Source organism: Pseudonaja textilis, chromosome 3 (assembly GCF_049901715.1).
Source record: "Pseudonaja textilis isolate UNSWEBS1 chromosome 3, rPseTex1.2, whole genome shotgun sequence".
Lineage (NCBI taxonomy): Eukaryota > Metazoa > Chordata > Lepidosauria > Squamata > Elapidae > Pseudonaja > Pseudonaja textilis.
In genome coordinates, this window is record NC_141992.1 from 25,502,581 (window position 1) to 25,525,002 (window position 22,422).

Below are 22,422 nucleotides of genomic sequence, written 5' to 3' on the forward strand. Positions count from 1 at the left end.
AATCAGGATTTAAACGAACTGTGCCCCTAGGGTTATGGGTCATGAGCCTCCTGAGGGACCTTATGGCCAGAACAAGAGCCGCATAAAGACATGCTGTTAACATAATCAATTTCAGCCAACAGAAAGCAATGTAATGAAACATAATAAAAGCAGATTGCAAAGGGAAGAGAAGGGAAGAATCCTCAATACACAAATATATTTTCTCTTAATGGAAAATGCCATTATCCTAGTTATTGCTGAGAGGGAGAAAAGTCAAGTCGACCAGAATCCAGTGCAGAAATCTGGGCATTGTCTACTGGGAACTTCCAAAATAGGTCCTCCAAAAGGAGAGTGGGGAGAGATTTAATAGAAGAGAGCACTCCTCCAGGAGCATTTAATTACTGCTCTCATCTCACCTTAGAATACAATTATCCCATGGAGAAAGAAAAATTAATCTGGTCTTGCTATTATTGAGAATATTGGCTGGGGATGATGTCCCTTGAAAGATTTGCAAAAGCCTCTAAAATCTGTGGGCCACAAAGTAGAAGATTGGAAGTTGACTTTTGCTATAGAATCTGGATGATTTTATTAGCTGCTGTGACTATTTTACCCAGAGGGTTAAAATGTCCTCAATTAAAAAGACCAGAAGCTGGAAAGTACTAATCAGTACATAAAAACTTCTCAGCCTTTGGAGTTGAAATGATATTCCTGATTTTGTCAATTTCAATTATTTATGAGTAGCAGGATTTCAGGGGCTTTGAGGATTATCTTATAAGCAGACAAAGAGAAGCTAAAAAAAAATGTGTTTTCAGTTTGTTCCAGGTTCCATTGTATTTTAAGTAAAATATCCTTCTTGTGGAATCTGAATCCTGATGATTTCGTGGCCTATTTATGTGCTTTCCTTGGAAAGAACATGGAGTTCATTTGCTATTGCCTTTTTCAGAGAATGTTTTTTAACTTTTAAATCTAGCCCACAACTTTGGTGTCTTCTGGAATTTTCCACCATCGCTCATGTATCAGGTATAACAATTATTCTTTAAAATACTAATGTACTTCTGCTAATGAAAATACTAAGAAATAATTAAGCCAAAGGAATGTTTAAGAGACTGAACATGCAACAGCTATATTTGCGTGCACAAGAGTCCCAAAATCAGTTTATTAATAAGGACCCTTTCTGCCTAATCAATTTTATAAAAGGCACAAGATTTCATGAATTGCTATTCATTTCACCAAATATCTAGTGGATAAACTGCTATGTGTTTGATGAAGTAAGGTACAAGTTCTAGTATGTTAGTTTAATGCCAGGTTTTCTTTTTTGAGCTTTTCTTTATGCAGTTTACAAAATAAATTGAGGTGGGTTTTTTTTTTGCATTTCCACAGGCTCTTTCCCACTTCTCTGGCAATTATTTGTTCCTCAAGCATTTTGTTCTCCTGGCAGTTTCCTTTATGCTGCTACCCTGGCAAAGGACTATTCACTGCACTTATGCAGTAAGACTGATGAATTCTGGGAACTGACGTATACACATTTGAAAGTTGCTAAGATTGAGAAACACTACTTTAAGCTCAGTATCTCCATCCTGAACTTTGAATTTAAAGTGGGATACAAGGTGAAGAGTCTTTGTCACCTGCTCTCCTGACACAAATGGTATTGGAAAACCTTTTTGTTAGGTCTGAGATCAGTAGGAATAGTGGCCTTGGGAAATGTTTCATAAAGGAAACATTTAGGAATCCCATAAGCAGGGCTGAAAAAAAAACTTTCTGGCAGTTGAAACAGAAATGGCTGTGGAAGCAGACAGCCCCATGGCTGAATCAGAGGGGGTCATCCTGAAGGGGTTGCAGGTCACCCAACTTTCTCTCACTCCTACTTTTTATGACCATGTAGTCCCTTAATTTGGGGTAGAATTGAGTTGACTGTTTACTGGTCAGATGCCCTTCCTGATGCCTATGTGGAGTTTGCAGCAGATATCTTTTCTTTGCAACCTACGAGAGAAACATCTGCTTGGGACTGAACTCTCAGGCTCCTCCTACTGATACGTCATAATGTTTGCATAGAAGGGTTTGTTCTCTTATCCCATGGAAGGCACTACTTTTCACTGGACTGGTTTGATCCAGCTTCATGGATCCCATGGCAGACGTGACACATTTGACCTATTGCATAATAAAGTCTGCCCAAAGCAAGCTTGCCTGTGGAACATCATATGATGGTGGGGCAGACACCTAGCATAGCAGATTGTATATTTTGATATTAACATAAATATATATATTTGGCAGCATGGAATATTTTTTTGTTCAGGGTTAGTTTCTATCTAATTAATTTTTTCCCATCTGCAGATTTGGAAATTTTCCCAGGAATGTGAACAGATGCTTCTAGGTTCTCAGTAGCTGTTTTGGCTACACAGACACCACAATTCTGTCTTCAATTTGCTAGCAACAGCACAACAGAGGCTATCTCACTTAGAGGTACATTTTGTTTATTAGTAGCAGATCTGCAACTGACTTGCTGATATCACTACAAAGGTTCCCCCCCCCCACTTCTGATTGTGTCCACTTGTCCGAGTCTGCTTGAACAAGTTCCTGCAGTTTACTTGGCAAAGTTTTTCAGGAGTGGTTTGCCATTGTCCCCTACTAAGGCTGAGATTTGGTGACTGGCCCAAAGTCACCCTGCTGGCTTTGTGCCTAAAGTGAGACTAGAACTCCCAGTCTCCCAGTTTCTGGCTTGATGCCTTAACCACTACACCAGACTGGCTCTGAGATGTATTTTATTGGCAGACAAATGTTCATCTTTTGTTCGTGTCACAGTTTTCATTTATTCAGTCCAACAAGCTTATGGAGAATTTAAACAACTTGGTTTAATTATACCCAAGAATAGGGAAACAATAAAATGCCAAACAATTCTCAAATTCAAAGAAAGCTAAAAATCCAGACAGTTATTAGGACTGTTTTTCAATAAAACAAAATGAAAGAATAATATAACCAATTATATTAACAACATACAAAAGTAGTAGAGTCTTTGATCCCTCTGTTTAAAAAATGGAAAAGAGTGATGTGATGAGACATGTCTATCATCCAGTTGTCCCTCAAACATTGCCCAAAGAAAAGACTGTTTTCCTGTTACTGAACCAAACTGTAAGATATTTCTCACTATAACCTTACAGGTTATTTATTACAGATCAGATGAAACAATAAACCTGAAGCCATTTTAGAAAGTGTTATCTACTTCCTCAAAACCAGAATAAGGACAGCTTTATCAAATATATTTGGATGTTCATTTTTCGCCAACATCCTCTTCACTGCAATTTGACTTGTTGCCATAAGGTTGCTATGAAAATTTCATCATGATATCACTTTATCGTTTCTTCTTTGTTTCTTTTTTGAGCTTCTTGTTCACTGAGATAGCAGCAATTTTGGGTTTCTTGACTACTTCAGCAGTTTTCGTTTCAAAGCTTTCAGTATCCTGTTAAGTTCATTAAGGGAAACAGAACATTAATGATTTTGTGGATAGGCCGTAGATCTTTTTTATTTGCTGGTACATAAGAATGCTGGAGAAACGTGCTCATGAATCATTTATAAAATCAAATGCACTGTACTTCTAAGTACTGCATGTTTTATATCTTTTACACAGAAAATGTAATTAAAAAGTTTATTCAGGCTGACCCTAGATATTTTTATTTGGAAGAAGCTTTTATGAATGTCATTTTTTAAAAACAACAAAAACCCTACAGTCTTAACATTGGACATCTGTATTTTGAGGTGATGAGTGCCTATCAGCACAGCTTTCTAGCCAAGCTGGGAAAATAATAAGGTACATATTACATATAAAATAATAATAGATACATAATAGATACAAACTCAGGGTAAACTGCACCAAACTCGATTGCAGGAAATACAACTTCAGCAACAGAGTGGTCGATGCCTGGAATACTCTGACTTTATGGTTTCTTCCCAAAACTTTTAACCTTAGACTGTCTATTGTCGACCTCACCCCATTCCTAAGAGGTCTTTAAGGGGTGTGCATAAGCAACATGCCTACTGTCCCTGTCCTAACGCTACTTATATCTGTTATGTAATACATGCTCGACAAATAAAAGTAATAATAAATAATAATGGAAGAGCAACAGAACAAAGTGAAGCGGGGGAGGATTAATAGGTGATAGCAGTAAATGGCTTTACCCAAACAAGACTGAAAGGCTGTGGGTTCTAAGGCTCCCTAAATCTAGAGACTATCTATCTTTTTGGATAGAGTCCTCTTGGGTTTTCTATTCCCACCTGAAGAGCAGTTCGCGCTGGCAGTCATGACCAAGAAAGACCTTTAAACAAATCCACCTTTTGCACCAGTTGCCCCCATTTCTGGATCCGGAAGCCCTACTCATGGTCAGTCATGCCTGAGTCGCTTCCTGACTGGACTGCTGTAATTCATGCTATATGAGGCTCCCCTTAAAACACCATCAAGAAGCTGCAACTGGTCCAAAATGCAATGGTGTGTATAGTTATGGATCCTCAAAAGTACCCTATACAATATCAGTACTACACAGCTGCATTAGGGATCTACAAGTTCCTGGTGCACTTCATGGTTATCACTCAAAAAGCCCTTCATGACAGACGCGCTGTTATTTGTGCTGCCACCTATCTCTGTTTCTGGCTGACCCTCGGATTTGAAGGGTGGACATGCTTTGGATCACCTCTACGAAACACTGCCACCTAGTGAGTCCAAAGAAGCATGCCTTATCTATCCTAGCACCTGCCCTTTGGAACAGCATTATCACCTGAGATAATTCAGTAATCCTGACTGTGTTGGCTTTCTGTAAATCCTTTAAAAATGTTTATAGATTATAATCTAGTAATTCATGATGCGTTATTTGTTTTGTGTTAACAAAGATTAGTACGTGTCCAAAATTAGCAGAACACTGAATACAAACTATTCATTTGAAAATGATATTTTTAGGCTCTATCTATGCAAAATTTATGACTTCAGTATCAGCTTCAATTTTAAATATTTCCTCCAACCTTTGTCTAGCCTACTTTGGTACATAATGCCTGATAAGTTTACAAACCTGGTGGGAAATTTTTGGAAACATATGGAGAAGAGTTTTTATTGAAATCAAAGTATCATCTTGAGAAAGAAAGAAAGGAAAGAAAGAAAAACTCATACACATTCATGACATTTTTAGAGGAAGCTAAATTCACAGGTTGTTTTTCCTCATTAAACACATTTTGATATAAATTTTGGGGGGATTCTAAAGATATCCACAATTAATGTATGCCAACTGGAAACAAAGCATAAAAACTGGCAGAGGGCTCTTTGCTGATTTTAAGCCTGTTAGAAAGCAATGCAAATTTTACTTTGCTGGAAAGGGGATAAAACCTGCCAGTATCTTTATCTTTATGGATTTGACTGAAATCTCTCCTATGTTACAGGGCTAGGGCAATTTGCTTATGTGTCCTTCCAACAAAGGATAGTGGACTTGCATGCCAAGGTAGGTGAATCACCCACAGGAAACACCAATCCTTTGGACAAACAGAAGCAAAAGCATTTATCATTCAGAGACTTAAAAGTGCAAAGTTTAAATGCTTCTGAATAAAGAAAAGAAAATATGGAAACAGATAAAATGACTATGCTAACTAAAGAATATCCATGCTTCCTTTTAATAATCAGAATGAATTTTAAATTGGAAATAGTGCATGGCAAAGGATGATTGTTCATCACCAGGAGATTCCCAGGACAACTTAAGCCCCAATCAGGTGCTATGAAAATTCTATTTGCCTCTTTTCTGCAGCCCACTGATTCTTACAATCTCAAGGAATTCAATTTTGGATATTTTAAAATTACAAATTAATATTTACTGTAATGTCAACCCCAACAGAGAATAAATATATCTTTTGAGGTATTAGCTTGATTGTAACTTTCGAATGTCCTTCACTGGATCCAATTGCTCATATCTAATAATATCATTTTATTCTTAAAATTTATACTACAAGAAAACAGCTTTAGGCTCTCCTACTCTCTGGCAATTAAGCTTTTTAATATGCAGTCATTACATTGGGTAAACCATGAATGTATCCAACAGTTCTGCCAGGCACCTTGCTAACTCAGCAATATACAGTTAACCAAGTTTCAAGCACCTCATAATTAAACAATTCGAGTGGGTATACATTTATGTATGCTGTGTGGGTTTTGTTGGGGGGAATAAACAAGGTTTATTTCTTTAAAGGGAAGGAAATGTAAACTAGTATGTGAAAGATTAATACATTTATAAAATATAAATCTTTGTGGGAACTCCATATTAGTTAATTACACGGTTAATTTCTATGTGAAAATTTGTAACTTATGGAATAAATTCCTGCCAAAAATGTTATAGCTGCATTATATTCTTTTCAATGGGGAAATTTAATGTTTTATTATTTGCTGGAAAGTTGACTTATTTTACATTCAAACAATAAAACTGCTTTCTTTGCTACTAAATAATTCATAATTGCAAACTCCTCAGCTAGTTGGCATAATACTCAGCATTTGGGACTAAATTAAAACAATTTATGCTTACTGAAGACAGGTGCAAAGGGAGAAAAACAGTCCTGCTAAAAACATGGATATTTGGAATAAATTTGAAACAGGAGGGAGGGAGACTATTTTTTAAATCACCAGTTACAATCATAATTGTGTCATCAAGCCATCAAGTGCACAAGGTTAATCTTATTCAAAATTTGAATTCTGAAAATCCTGCTTTAATTTTTAAGAGGAGGCTCAGAGATTGGTTAGGTATTCATACTTTGAAACCAAATAAAAGTGACAATTACAGAATCGTGATGTTGTCAGTGATATTTTGGGAAATGAACTATAATCTCAATAACAAATAATTCATGATATGCAACTAATTTTTGTACAAGAAGTATATAAGAAAACATAACAATGACCAGAGTCTTGCCTAGTGATTAGAACCCTGATTTTTGCCCAGCTAGAGTCTTGTGTTTTCCCCTAATCTGGAATCATTTGCTATATCACTTCCTGGCTAAAAGATGTTTTAAATTAAGAACAGTCCTCTCAGTTTGCCAGATATCTGTATGTAGCCTGGCCATCTCTTTCCTTATGTTAATTTTCTACTATGATTGTCACTGAATTGGATTAAATCTCTTAATTTTGTTCCCCTCCTTTCTTCCCAGAAAAAAGAAAAGAGAGATGTGGAGAAGAACAAAAGAGGTCAGAGTGTGGATGAGAGACCTTATAAAAGTATTGGAGGAAATAAAAGTATCTGCCTTCAGAAGTATAAAAATGGCAATAAGCTTGGTGGAAAAAAATGGAAATAGATGATTGATGAAATAAGAGAAGAGGAGAGAATTAGGGGAGGGGAAGGAAGCAAGAAGAAATGGAAATGCTGACTACTCTCAGTTTTAGTATAAGCCTGTACTGACTTTGGTCATACCCACTTCTGCCATGTGCTTTCTCTGGAAAATTACATTTAAAAGTGTGGTCACCTTCAGCTAAAAAAGGTTTTCCATATTTCTGTTCTAAGGAAACAGCTGCAATTGTTGGGATGCCATGAGCTTCCTATTATGCACAGAAAGACTCTAATAGACGAAATACCTCTCAACGGACGTCTCTGTTCACTAAAGAATAAAAGAAAAAAACAGCATATTTGAGGGGGAGGGGGGAGAGGTAAAGATCGGATTGTTGCCAAACTGGTAGTAAGTTACAAGAAATGCTTACCATTTTATACGTCTTTGGAACAGGAAGGATTATTGCCAGAACACAAATGAGCTGGAAAATGGCACCAAAGAAAAGGCCATAGTGTAAGATGTTCTCCATAAATGTGGGCTCTGGGATTTCAGGAGGTGAAAAATCCAACTCAGCAGCCATAGTGAAGTCCTTAAGTACACTTCCAACAAAATTGGATTGCCTTGTTTCTGCAAAGAAAAGAAGTTCTGTTGAAATATGCATTTTTTCCATAAAGCCATAAGTTTCATTCAGGTACTCCTTAAAGCGCAAAATGATGAGACAACGGTCAGAATAGTGTTGATTATTTGAGTGTGATACTGATTGGGTACTCCAATACTGATTAGTACTCCACTAATTGGGTACTTTGCAGATGTGTTGGACTCCAGGCTTTAGAAATCTCAGCTAGCATGCACTTTGAAGTTTATTTCCATGGAAATCCAACAAACATGTGGAACAAGTCAGGTTGGCAAACCCTATTCCTCCTTGGTTACTATCAGTCCATTACTGGGAGTGATCAAAAAAACCAGCTATAAGCTTCAAATTCCTGAGTTATTTAGGATTAGGATACTTACAGTTTTTGTCTTATAGTACATATGCCCTAAGATATTAATTTTATTCTCTCTTTACCGAGGTAAAAGTTTTGCCATTGCAGTGACTTTTTGATCCGAATTCACTGACTCTAATGATGCTTATTTTAATTGTTGGTTTTTAATTCCAAATTGTATTTAAATTCCTGTTTAAATGGATTGCATTTGGTAAATTGTATAATGGCCTGCCTTTTGTCAATACAACTCCTATTATCAAAATACAAATTCTGAGGCAACCATTTCAATGCATATATTAAAAAATATAGAGGGATGATATCTGTGTCTATTTTTATACAAAGAGCAAGCTTCTCTGGAATATCTGCTTAAAAATAGATATGGGAATTTTAATCCAAACATAGAGGGTGAATAAAGCTGGGATGATAAGGCAGAATTCTCAAGCACAACACTAATACATCACAGAAGTACAAGAAGTAACTGGACGGTATCAAATAGGAATTTGAGAACAGTCAAAATGGCACCAAAAGCTTCATTTAACATTTAAGCCTTCCATGCTGACTCTTCTCATGTTTTCCTGTTCTGAAGGCTCGACAGCATCTTTCTAGGCTCAGCACTCACCACAGGGTCTATACCTTTTAGTTTTGTAGTGTTTTGCCACCCAAGTATTATATACATAAAAAACCCTCAGAATTATTTTTAAAAATAAACTATTAAATCTCCACCAATGGAAGCAATTTAAATAGTTTAACTAAAGTGATCCTTCCTGACAGTTAGAGCAATTAACCAGAGGAGCAACTTGCCTCCAGAAATTGTGAATTCTCCAATAGTGGAAGTTTTTAAGAAAAGATTGGACAACCATTTGTCTGAAATGGTATAGGGTTTCCTGCCTGAGCAGGGGGATGGACTAGAAGACCTCTAAAGCCCCTCCCAACTCTGTTATTCTAAATCTTCTAAATCTTAAAACAGGAAGACCAGAGCCAACTGTATGCGACCAACAATTAAGTTATCTGCCCAAATGCCAAGTGCATTTTCTTAAAAAAAAAATCTCTTGGAGACATTTATTTACGAAAGGATAGATTTTCTCCTCACTTACTTTCAATCCCACCCATTGCTAGAAGTTACTTTAAAAATATATATACCCTACCAGTAAAATTACAGCCGTTAAGAGTTTTTTCCCCTTTGGGAAAGCATTAGACTAATTGCTAGGTGAAATTCAGGATTTATTTCAGGCGGTTAAACGAAAAGAAAAAGAAAAACCCATCAGAAAAGCGAAAAGCGATCTCGCACAGATCAATAAAATCTGGCTGGACTAGAGCCAGAATAGACAGAAATTATAGAAAAGCCACCATTTTTCTCCCTCTCAAACGAGGGGCTACAATCTCTCACGCCCGCCGCCCCAGACTTCCAGGAATCTTATTAAGCTCGCCCAGCGACCCTCTTACCTCCCACTCAAATCCAACCTCGTTACCAGGAAGCACTTCCGATCCCCCAGGAAGTACTTCCTCCCTTAGCAACGGCCGGTAGCAACGCGTTGCCCAGATAGCCCCGCCCCTTATTCCATCTTCCCGTCATTCGCTGGCGTTGCGAAGTTTTTTTTTTTTTTTTGCCAGACTGACTTCTCAGACCCGATGGAGCATCATCAACCAGGGGAAGCGGTTAAGGGGAAGAACCGACCCAAATATTATGAAACCAGGGTCCTTGGGGCTCCTACACTCACGGATTTGGGGTGGGGGGGAGAGACAGTTGGAGCCGTGGAACCACCCGCCCTATGAATAGCCTTTCTGTTTGCTTGCTCGACCTTAAGGCAGGAGTCCCCCAACTTGGCAACTTTTAAGACTTGTGGACTTCAACTCTGCTGGCTATGCTGACTGGAGAATTCTGGGAGTTGAAGTCCACAAGTCTTACAAGTTGCCAAGTTTGGAGACCTCTGTCTTAAGGCGTTATTTTGGGTTGAAGCAGGGAACTCGGATCCTATGCAATGAAACGGCGGCAAAGAAGAGAATACAATTCTAGAATAGATGGAGGGTTACCAAGCCAGAACTCTGGCCAATGATTCTCTTTTACTTCTTGACAGGTTTGGGTGGGGGAAATGGAGGAAACAGAGAAGCAGGAGCTTGCAAAGAAGGTGGAATGTTATCCTGCTTTCCTTATTCTGCACCCTTTCCCCTTCCAGAATTATGAGAGAGAAAGAGGGCACATTAAAATCCTTCCGATGAGATTTGGAAGTAGAATTATTGCGTTTCTGGAATTCTACATAGTGAAGCTAGACATATTTAGGCAAATTGTGAAATCAGTCAAGAATGATATTTTTCTTTTTATGTTTATTCAAATATTACCTTATATCCAGACACCACAAAAGTCCAGGATTTATCCATAAGAGATAAAAAGTTATAAAGAGAAACATAAATACATATACATGACCCAATGTATTTTGTAGCTTTAACTATCAAGTGGCTATAAGTTGCAATAGATATATTTATGGCATGTGAAGGAATTCCGTTTTAAACAAATCTTATTTTATCTGGCCAGTCATGAATTTGACAAATTATATCTTTAAATGTCTTCAAAGCATCTGGTAAAAACAGGATATCAAAATAAGAGTTTGTAAGAGATTGACATCATTATGATTTTGCTGACAGCTGTGGTTGAGATGTTGTGACTAATGCAAAATCCTGGGTAGGTGATACAATCACTTCAATAATAACTAAAATCAACAATACAAAGATCCAGCTAATACAACAGCTTAAACAAAGTGTTACAGCTGGAATGGTTAAATAATTATTAAACAGTGACATCTGCTGTTGAACAGCAATAACCACTCTATTCTCCACAAGTTTAATTCTTAATATTTTTTGCTATTTTTCCCAAATAAACATTTCTTACTTAGGTAATAGAAGCTTCTGTTTTACTTAATTATAGTTATAATGACTTCATGAAGACTTATATCAGACAACAATAATCAAAATAATAACATAAACCTTTGCTAAATTATACTCAAGTATTTAAAAAAAGATGCTGGACATTTATTATGGAGAATATAGAAAACATTTAAGAAAAAAATGGCCATGAAACAAGAATGATTCTTGGAAAAGACAAGCTAATTTGGCAAACAAAACTTACATTACATAGCCTAATTCTGATCTCAATTCTTGAGCAAATCTGTGGAATTCAAGGATTATAGCATGAGGTCCATTAAACGTCCTATATAGGTCTTCTAAAAAGGCAAGTCTTTGGAAAGTGACAGAATAATATATTACATAGATATTTCATATTGTATGATATTTATATTACTAACGGAAGCATACAATACACACATCAATAAAAAAGTTTGACCCAAGACCATTTTATTACAGAAACAAGAAAATTGTGTTATCACAGATTATTTCTTCATCAATATATGACAAACATGAGACATAACTCTTAATAGATTATAAAGGCTGAACGGGAGAATCTATGTTGAATCTACTGCTTCAGGTATTCAAAATAACAGGTATCTTCCTTTTTTTATGCATGACTTCCAGCATTTCAAGCAATTCTTGTATGACGTGATATGCTACTGATTTTTATGAAAAGTGTCCCATCCTAAATTAACATTTCTTTGCCTCTTTTAAAATGCAACAGATTTGTGTTTTATTAAAAAGAGAAAAATCCTTCAGATAATTGTATAAAGATAAACATTGTGTATTCAAGACCTCAGAAAGGCATGAGAATCTAGGAATGTGGTTCAGTAACTGATAAGCTAATGGTTTATAGCTAAAACAGAGATATACAGAATAACCTTTGACTTTGGCTCAATTATTCACACAAAAAAGCTCCAGGTTTGTTAGAGTTCCACTTTCTCTATACCTCAAAACTATAGATACAATGAACTTATTCTTTTTTTCATACCTATATTTATCTTTTAAAAGAGTTGCACAGCCCTGTCTATATCCCTGTTATTAAAATTTCTCATTCAGATAGCTTGTCTGAGTGCATATTAAATAGAAATCAGAAGACTAGAGGGACAGTTAATTTATTTCTTAAATTTGTATACTATCACAGTCTCAGTAATTCTGGGTGGTTCACAAAGTAAAAACATAGGAAATAACAATAAAACAGGAGAACAATAAAGACTAACAAACAACAAGATAGCAAAACCAGACAACTGAGAATCATACACGCACTACTCAGAATGGGCTTTAATTACCCAAAGGCTAAGGCAAAAAGTCAAGTCTACAAGGCCTTGAAAACACTAATTAGGCAGAACCACAGAGAAGTTACACTTCTGGAGTCCAAACAAATGTCATTGCTTAATCAACAGAACTTGTCAGAGCAACTGGACAGATCCAGTTCAAATAACCTTGGTCTGTAGAGGCAACAAAAACCAATATACAGGTAGCACTTGAACTTACAACAGTTCATTTAGTGACTTCTCAAAGTTACAATGGCACTGAAAAAAGTGATTTATGACCATTTTCACACTTATGACCATTGCAGCATCCCTGTGGTCAAGGGATCAAAATTAAGTTGAATGGCAACTGACTCATATTTGTGATGATTGCAGTGTGTTGGTGTCATGTTACCACCTTTTGAGATTTTCTGACAAGTAAAGAATGTTCTTTCTGCACCAGCTCAGAAAGCTCAAACTGCCCAAGGAGCTGCTGATACAGTTCTACAGAGGAATTATTGAGTTTATCATCTGCACTTCTATAACTGTCTGGTTCGGTTCTGCAATCTAACAGGACAGACAAAGACATCAGAAAATAATTTGGACTGCAGAAAAAACAATTACTACCCACCTGTCTTCAATCGAGGACCTGTATACTGCATGAGTCAAAAAGAGGGCTGTGAAAATATTTACAGACCCATCACATCCTGGACATAAACTGTTTCAACTCCTTCCCTCAAAATGACTCTATAGAGCACTGCATGCCAGAACTACGAGATACAAGAACAGTTTTTCCCCGAAAGCCATCACTCTGCTAAACAAATAATTCCCTCAACACTATCCAACTATTTACAAAGTCTGCACTACTATTACTATTAATATTCTCATCACTCCTTATCACCCATCCTCTCCCACTTGTGACTGTATGACTGTAACTTTGCCGCTTGTATCCTTATATTGACTGTTTCCTAGTATGATTTGATTGCTTGACTCTTGACGAATGTATCTTTTTTATGTATACTGAGAGCATTTGCATTAAGACAAATTCCTTGTGTGTCCAACCACACTTGGCCAATAAAGAATTCTATTCTATTCTAAAGTCAATGGGGAAGTTAGATTCACTCAACAAATTGTCTTATTAACAACTACAGTGATTCACTTAACAATTGTGGCAACAAAAGTCGTATAATGAGACAAAATTTGCTTAATAACTGTCTCACTTAACAATATGAATTTTGGGCTCAATTGTGGTTGTAAGTTATATAGTAAGTGTATATGTGTGTGTGTGTGTGTGTGTGTATGTATGTCTACATCGCTACAACTATAATGATGTGGGAAAATACCCGAACAAAGCTGAATACCATACATAGAAATACCCCCGAAATGAATGAATGAATGAATATTGTTAGGTGTTTGGGGACAAACCCCCAAGCAGAGTGCACAGCAGCAGTCAAGCCAGGCAGCCAAATGAGAGAGAGGCTGGGCCCAAGAGTATACACACACTGGAGACAAAAACACTGTTTGTAGTTTTAAAATAGTTATTTAATTCACAGAGATTAAGAAGTGTCATTCAGTCCATATGTCATTATCCAGTATATCCATCCAGTTACCTAGACCATTAACAATAAATACAATGTCTTTATCTGCTTGTAAATCTTCTCCTCCCGATACCTTTCTCTCAAAGACAACGCTGAGTATGCACAGCTCACCAAGTAAACAGTCCTTTTGTTCAGTAGAAAAAAAGGTATCTTGCACAGTAGCCAACAAGCAGACGTCTCATACAGGAGTAAAACAGCAGGCAGCAGAGATCAGAGAGACCAGGAGACCAGCGACCAGTAACACCAGGAAAACAGTAACCAGGGACCAGCAAACCAGTAACCAGCAACCAGGAAGACCAGGAAGTGTTACGTCTCTCTCACTGCCTTATTACTGCTGCTTGCAACCGCACCCTTAATTATCACATTACATTGCAGTTTTTGTGCTTAAAGCTACAAACACTTAGACCTAGGTTTATATATTCATTCACCCAAAACTAGTTGGTGTATCCATATACCCAACATTCTCCCCTTTTGGGTGATATAAATATATAATACCTTTACATTCTAAACCCATATTTTTCACAACTCTCTAGGTGCTTAATGGCACCTTGGGCTTTAGTAAAATTATCAGCTATATTGTCCTCCGACATGCAGTACTCTAGCTGTATCAATTTACTCTGTACAGATTGTCTAACGTTTAGATACCTTAAATCTGTATGCTTGCTCCTAGTTTTTACTGCAATATTTGTGGCCATTTGAATTGCTGCCTGATTATCTTCATGTACAACTATAGGGTAATTTACAGTTATACCCATATCATTCAACATTTGTTTATACATAATTAACTCAGTACATAATAGTGATAAACAGGAGAATTCTGCCTCCATAGTAGACAAACTTATATGCTGTTGTCTTATTGACTTCCAACCTATTAATGTCTTACCCAGCATTATGGCTGTTCCTGAAGTCGACTTTCTTGTGTCTCTTTCTGATGCAAAACTAGCATCTGCATAAGCACTCAATATGAGATCACCTTTAGGTTCTAGATACAGTGCATGGTGTAATGTTCCTTTAAGATATCTTAAGATTCTCTTCAATGCTATCCAATGACATTGAAGCAGATCATTATTATGTCGTGCCAGCTGATTAATACTAAAAGCTATATCTGGCCTTGACCAATTGCTAATGTATGATAAGCTACCAATCAAAGATTGATATAATACCTTATCAAACTTGGGACTTTGAGTATCCATTTTGCAAATATCCTGACTCATTGGAGTCTTTGCAGGCTTACAAAGTTCCATCTTATAATCTATTAGCAATTTAGATATCTTATCTTCCTGAGATATCTTAAAACCTTTCTGTGTTTTCAGTATATTCAAACCTAGATATCTCTTTATCTCCCCTAATTGCTTGATTTTTATTTTCTTGGCTAATGATGCTATTATTTTATTTGCTTCATCATTAGTCTCAGTAATCAAGGCAATATCATCAGTGAACAATAATAATAATGATATTTTCCCATCTGTTTCCCTTTTAAATAGACATGGGTCGGCTAAACCAGCTTTAAACCCTATATTGTTCAGTTCCTTTACAATATACTGGTTCCATTCATAGCCAGATTGTTTAAGACCATAGAGGCTCTTCTTTAACAACCAACAATCATTATTATTTTCACCTTTAAATCCACTAGGCTTTTTCATATATACAGTATGTCTTAGTGGAGCATGCAAGTAAGCAGTTTCCACATCTAGATGGTTAACTATATACTTCTTGCTTGCTGCCCACACTAAAGCTGCCCTTAATGTTGCTGCTTTAAGACTAGGTGCAAATACCTCATCATAGTCATTTGCACTTTGTCTGAAACCTTGGGCTACTAATCTTGCCTTATGGATTATGTTTCCATCTTTATCAGTTTTTATCTTAAAAATCCATTTGCAGCCAATGGGTTTTATATCTACAGGTAATCTCACATTTTCATACACCTTCATATCCTTCAAGGATTTCAATTCCTTATTCATTGCTGCATACCAACTTTCCTTATCTTTAGAAGGATACTTTTTTATCTCCTCCACAGTATATGGAACTCTATTTACCTGGCACACTGTGTTAGCCTGGTATCTATCAGGCGGTCTAGATATACGTGTAGTTCTTCTGGGAATTACAGGGCTTGTATGAGGACTTTTGTGTGTTACTACCTGTTCCTGTTCCTCATCTTTCTCAGCTATTGGTTCTATTTCTTCTTCTATGGGCACAATTTCTTCCTGTACTTCTCTCTTTACTTTATTCTTAAAGTTACAGGGATAATTAATGGGATTTCTATAGGATTCAATAATCACTTCTTTATTGTTATCCTGTTCTAACTTATCCCATCCTACGTGCTCTAGAAATTGGGCATTAGCACTACATAACACCCTAGATGTGCCTTTCTCCCAAAATCTATATGCCCTATGGTTAGCTTGGTAACCAACGAAGAAGAATTGTTTAGCTCTGTGTTGCCCTTTACGCCTGAGTTGTGTAGGGATATGCACCCATGCTGGTGCACCAAATGTGTGCAGGTAACTCAGATCAGGCTTCCTGCCATGCCACATGGTGAATGGTATTTCACCAGTAGTTGAGTTAACAACGTTGTTCAATGTGTTATTAGCACACATTGCAGCCTCCCCCCACAAAGAATCAGGTAATCCAGAATCAGTTAACATTGTTCTAACCATTGCCTGTAGTGTTTGGCCTCTTCTCTCTATAAATGCGTTGTGTTGTGGTCTGTATGGTGCAGATTTCTTGTGCTCTATTCCAGCTACCTTTAATCTATTCTGGAATTTGCTGTTAACAAATTCTGTACCATTATCTGTCACCAAGGTTATCAGTTGCCGTTTAGTCTTTCTTTCTGCAAATTTTAACCAGTTGAAGAAATGTTGATATGTTTCAGTTTTGCTTTTCATTAGGTAGCAAAACCCATATCTAGAGTAATGGTCCATAATGCTCAGTATATATCGAGCACCCCCCATACTGGGTTTCTTTGGACCTATAATGCCTGCAAATACTACTTCTAAAGGTTCTTTAGTTTTGAAACCATTTAGCCTATTTGCAGGCAATATTTTACTCTTATCTTCACAGCAGACATTACAACGCAAATACTTATCACAGGGTTTTAACCTTATTCCTTCAGATAACTCTACTGTACGTTTTAGCATTTTAAAATTTACATGCCCCAAACGCCTATGCAATAAATGGATACATTCATTATGAGGCTTTATATTATTAAATACAGTCTGTGCCTCCCCTTTCTTACTATCATGTAAGACATATAATGCTCCATTTAAAGCTGCAGTTACCTTTTTGTTATCTTTTTCCAGTATGCACTTATTATCCTTAAATGTAACTACATAACCTAGTTTAGCTAATTCTCTTACAGAAAGTAAGTTCATCTTTAACTGTGGTACATACAACATTTTTATATTCTGGTTTAAGCATGGACAGTATGCAATACCTTCACCCTTGGCCTTGAGGTGCCAGCCATTCACGAGTGATATATGCTGAGAGCTTGTAGACATTTTTATAAACTTTGTCTTATCTCTCGTGATGCAGTGGGATGCACCACTGTCCACCACCCATATATCATTCTTCACATCACAGTTGCTGAACGTGGCTAATTCAAAGGATTTCTTTGGCTTCCTTACATTCTGGCTTTTTCCTTTTCTGCAGAATCTTGCCAAATGTCCTCTGCCTCCACAATTAAAACACTTTTTAATTGTGTATGCCGTCGAAGATAAATTCTCTTCTTCCGGGTGCTTTGCTTTACATAGCTGGTTTCTTTCAAGCTTTGAAGATAATTTCTCTTCATTAGGCTTATCTTCTCTCAGCTGGTCACGTTCAAACCTTCTTCTGGCTTCTTCTAATAGCCTGCCGGTAATCTCAGTTACTGATAAACTGTCTTTTGGCAATACTTCTAAAGCAGTCACAAAATCATCATAGCTTCGATCCAAAGAAGACAGTATGATGTATACTTGTTGCAACTCATTAAATATAAGCTCTTTTTCTTGTAATTCTTGAAAAATGCTTTTCATACAGTTTAAATGAGTTAACATGTCTCCATTCTTCTCAAGATGTGTTCTAAACAGCTTCCGTGTAAGATTGATATGAGCTCCTACACTGTCTTGAACATAAATCTTCTTGAGAATCTCCCAGCAATTTGCAGCATTTAACTCTCCACGGATATGGATCAGTTGCTGGTCTGAAAGAGTCAGTCCTATGATGCACAAAGCCTGCTCATTTTTTCGTTCATAGTCTTGTATCTTTTTGGCATCCTCTTCATCATTAGGATCTAAGTTAGATACATCTGGTGGGTTTATTATTATGTCCCACAAACCTTCTCTTCGTAGAAGTAAACTACATTTCATTGACCATGAAACATAGTTTGTTCCATCTAATCTGGATATCATGGACAGATTTGGCAAATCTACTTGTGCCATTGCTCTTCAGATAAATAACTATTCAACAAACAGTTTTGTACAGTAATGTGCAACTCACTCCAACTCTCACTGCTATAACCTGGTTAGCTAGACTGTGCTCACTGCTGGGCCCATAACCAATGTTAGGTGTTTGGGGACAAACCCCCAAGCAGAGTGCACAGCAGCAGTCAAGCCAGGCAGCCAAATGAGAGAGAGGCTGGGCCCAAGAGTATACACACACTGGAGACAAAAACACTGTTTGTAGTTTTAAAATAGTTATTTAATTCACAGAGATTAAGAAGTGTCATTCAGTCCATATGTCATTATCCAGTATATCCATCCAGTTACCTAGACCATTAACAATAAATACAATGTCTTTATCTGCTTGTAAATCTTCTCCTCCCGATACCTTTCTCTCAAAGACAACGCTGAGTATGCACAGCTCACCAAGTAAACAGTCCTTTTGTTCAGTAGAAAAAAAGGTATCTTGCACAGTAGCCAACAAGCAGACGTCTCATACAGGAGTAAAACAGCAGGCAGCAGAGATCAGAGAGACCAGGAGACCAGCGACCAGTAACACCAGGAAAACAGTAACCAGGGACCAGCAAACCAGTAACCAGCAACCAGGAAGACCAGGAAGTGTTACGTCTCTCTCACTGCCTTATTACTGCTGCTTGCAACCGCACCCTTAATTATCACATTACATTGGAGTTTTTGTGCTTAAAGCTACAAACACTTAGACCTAGGTTTATATATTCATTCACCCAAAACTAGTTGGTGTATCCATATACCCAACAAATATATATATATATCTCTGAGAAGCACAGAGCCGAAGACAGAAGCCTAAAGATGATGAATGAGACTTCATCGAAACGTTGCCTAGATACTTCCAATCTTACGCGGGAGAAAACCCGAATAACCAAAGATCCACATACACACACACACACACACACACACACACACACACACAGAGAGAGAGAGAGAGAGAGAGGAGGGGGAAGAGGGGAGAGGAGGGAAGGAGAGGTTAGATGCTCACTATTCTAGAAAGTTGGACTGGATAATCATATGCTGTTGATATTTGCAAAAAACTAATGCATTTTCATATAACCACAGCACCAAGGCAAAGAAGATAATTCTGATGATTTTGAGCAATACAATATATTATTAGAAACAAATCTTTTTACAAAAAAGGCAGGAGGTGATACTAATGGTTAATTTTCCATCCATAGTTGGCTTTCATGTTAAAAATGGGTGTTTTTCAGAAATGCAAAATTTACCAGTAGCATTATTCTAACTAGTGGTGAGGATGATTATTTGCATGTCAGACACTTCAGCCCCTCTACCAATGCCCGTTTGTAAATCTCTTTGTAAGATAAGAGATTCTAAATATGGCTTATTGGAATGGTTGGAAACTAATTGATCCTCTGACGTTCAGGAATTTGCAGGTTGGATGAAGACATGAAAGTATAAAAGACCAGGAAATTCCTAGAGTTCAAAAGAGCTGGACTAAGTTCCCTCCATTTCATCAAATATCACGAACAACAGAAAATTTACAAGAAAGGACAACGATTTATAGACCTGAAAGTACATCATTCCCAAAGGAAAATGTAAGTTAATGCAATCAATGTTGTTATTTCATGGGGTAAAAATGAAATTGTAGATTTTGTAGACTGAGTAAAGTTACAATTCTAGCTTTACTGATCTGAAAATTAACCAAATTTTATCAAAATTGTAAACACTGGGAAACAAATTGCAGATATCAATATTAATAATTGGATTCTGATAAATCTAATGTACAGTCTAGGATAACATTTCCCAGAACAATTTTATTTTCCAATTTAGACTTACTTATAGCTAGAGATACATTTTTTTTAAAAAAAATAAAACTTGTCTCCAGATAATAAGTAAATATGTATGCTTTTATATTATGTAGAAGAAAATGCCAATAAGCAAAAAGAAAATGAAGTTATGTGTTATTTAGAAAGTAAAGCATGAAACTGACATTTCAGTGAATATACTATCATCAGGTCCATAAAAGCATAGGCAAAGCATCGTAGACCTCTTGTAGCTCACATTAAAAAACAAAACAAAAAAAGATCTCCATTTATCTCAAACTAGATGGTACACTTGGGACTATATTCCTTATGACATGCATTTATTCATAATGCAATCCAAAAACAGTACACACTTCATGGGTAATTTAATGACTTGTATCATGTTTTCTTCCCGTCATTATTATTTTCTCTGTGTTTACATTATGCAAGTCAGAAGTGCAATCAATTAACAGGGAGAAATTTATCTTTTGGGATATCTATTTCAAAAGAGGATTTTTTTTTGTTTTCCCCTCTTCATATCACAGTATTCTCTGCTGCTTAAGGAATTTGATAGCATCATTTCCAACTAACATTTTATTAATTTTGTGGGATGATGATTATGCCTTCAACGAAAGGACCTGAAGCTTATGAAAGCTTATGTCTTTTAATACAATTAGTTGGAAAAGGTTCCAAACTCCTTGTGATTTTTGCCATCATGGACAAACATGACTGTTTTACAATTTTTGCCACTTTAAATTCTCAAAATGTAAATAACAATACTGTAGCATCTTTGGTTCTGAACGCTGATAACATTTTGTTAGACAATCAGTTAATACTGTGTAGGAAGGGAAGTGTATAAAGTCCTCTCTTTATTTTCTGAAATTGCAGAATGATTGGATCAAACCTCCCTCCTAATAGAAGTCATTTAACTGCTTTTTGGAAAACTCAACATTGCTTGCAGGAGTGGGCTGGGCAGGAGGGAGCTTCAGACATAGCTGTGCCTATCTCTTGAACTGAACAAATGAAAAGACATTAAAAAGTGTGAATCCTGGTGATTTTATGAAGATGTCTGTGTAGTTTTCTTGGCTAAACTACAAAAGAGATTTCCTATAATTTTCTTCTGGGGTATCTTTTCAACATCCCAGTCTTGCCTATATCCCTGGGTGAAAGAATTAAAAAACAGAAAAATGCCCTACCTGATGATTGCGTCCGTGCAGTTTTCCTTTTAGTTACAAAAATGTTTTGCTTTGTAGCAGAACTGTTTGTCTACAACAGCAATCAAAAAGCACTTTTTTAGACTAGCTGTTGCCTTTTTCTGAGACAAGGTCTTTCCCTCCAGTCAAACTAATAGCCCTGAACTTCTCAGATAGTGTCACATCCAAGTACTAAACAGGCCCAGCTTAGGTCAGCTGTATGCTGCTACTTAGATTTCTCAAACTGATCACAGAATGATTTATATTTCTATAGCCTTAATATAAAATAAGGAGAATTGATGGTGGAAAGAGAGTTCAATAGATTAAGCGGTTAAAAACACAGAGCCTGAAAACCCAAGCTTTAAACTGTTAAAATTTTATTAATCTGCATTCATCAGATCCCTGTATTGAAAACATAAAAAAAATGTTCATGAACTTAGGGTAGGCTTCCTGAATTTTGAGCTACCACAAGCAATGAATTGTCTGAGAAATGAACTTTTTCTTCCAGAATCTGAACTAGCAGATATCTGGCTTGAAGTGTATTCGGCTAAAAATATACTTTAAAAAAAGACGTATGGATATTTTTGAGGCTTCACAGCATTGTTCAGTTTTTTTCCTTTTCTGGTGTGATAGCAGTTTCCTGTGTTGCTGAAACAGCTAGAACCTCACATAGTGGAAGTTATAAGGGCTGGAAAAACAATGAAAATAATTTAAAAAGGAATTCACAAAGCAACATAATAAAGCTAAGGATACTCAGTAGCTGCAGAATGGAACGTATGTTCTTTGGATTCCATCTCAACTTATGCTTACAGTTTATAGTGCTTCCATCACAGCAAAAAAAAAAAAAATGCAAATTCTGTGAACTAGAACATTGATGGTCCAATTTGCATTTTTTGAGTAGATCACTTTTCAGTAGCCGTGTTTGTTAACAAGAGACCCAACAGGAATCAATATTCTTTCCTCTCTACTCTCATGCTTGACTGAAGTACAGAAAGAATATTAATGCCCTGCAAGATATTGGATTTTACTGGAATTTAAGATATTGAA

General features: G+C 36.6%; 1 protein-coding gene across 2 annotated transcripts; it reads right to left on the reverse strand.

The window, feature by feature from the left end:
* Positions 1-2,724: 2,724 nt before the first annotated feature.
* On the reverse strand, positions 2,725-9,771 carry MANBAL (mannosidase beta like). Of its 2 annotated transcripts, none has more exons than XM_026697575.2 (3): positions 9,675-9,771; positions 7,679-7,875; positions 2,725-3,433 (listed from the first exon to the last, which is right to left on the reverse strand). In XM_026697575.2, exons 2-3 carry the CDS (start codon positions 7,826-7,828, stop codon positions 3,326-3,328), a joined length of 258 nt encoding a protein of 85 aa, XP_026553360.1. In that variant the 5' UTR covers positions 7,829-7,875; positions 9,675-9,771; the 3' UTR covers positions 2,725-3,325. The 2 variants fall into 2 exon arrangements, with proteins under 2 accessions (XP_026553360.1, XP_087785200.1); XM_087929074.1 differs by lacking the exon at positions 9,675-9,771 and adding an exon at positions 9,372-9,611.
* Between the last annotated feature and the right edge of the window lie 12,651 nt (positions 9,772-22,422).

Coding starts and splice junctions, on each gene's coding strand:
- MANBAL (XM_026697575.2), bottom strand. CDS start 7,828: ATGGCTGCTGAGTTGGATTTTTCACCTCCTGAAATCCCAGAGCCCACA. Junction 3,434..7,678: donor TTCCAAAGACGTATAAAATG/GTAAGCATTTCT, acceptor TGAACTTAACAG/GATACTGAAAGCTTTGAAAC.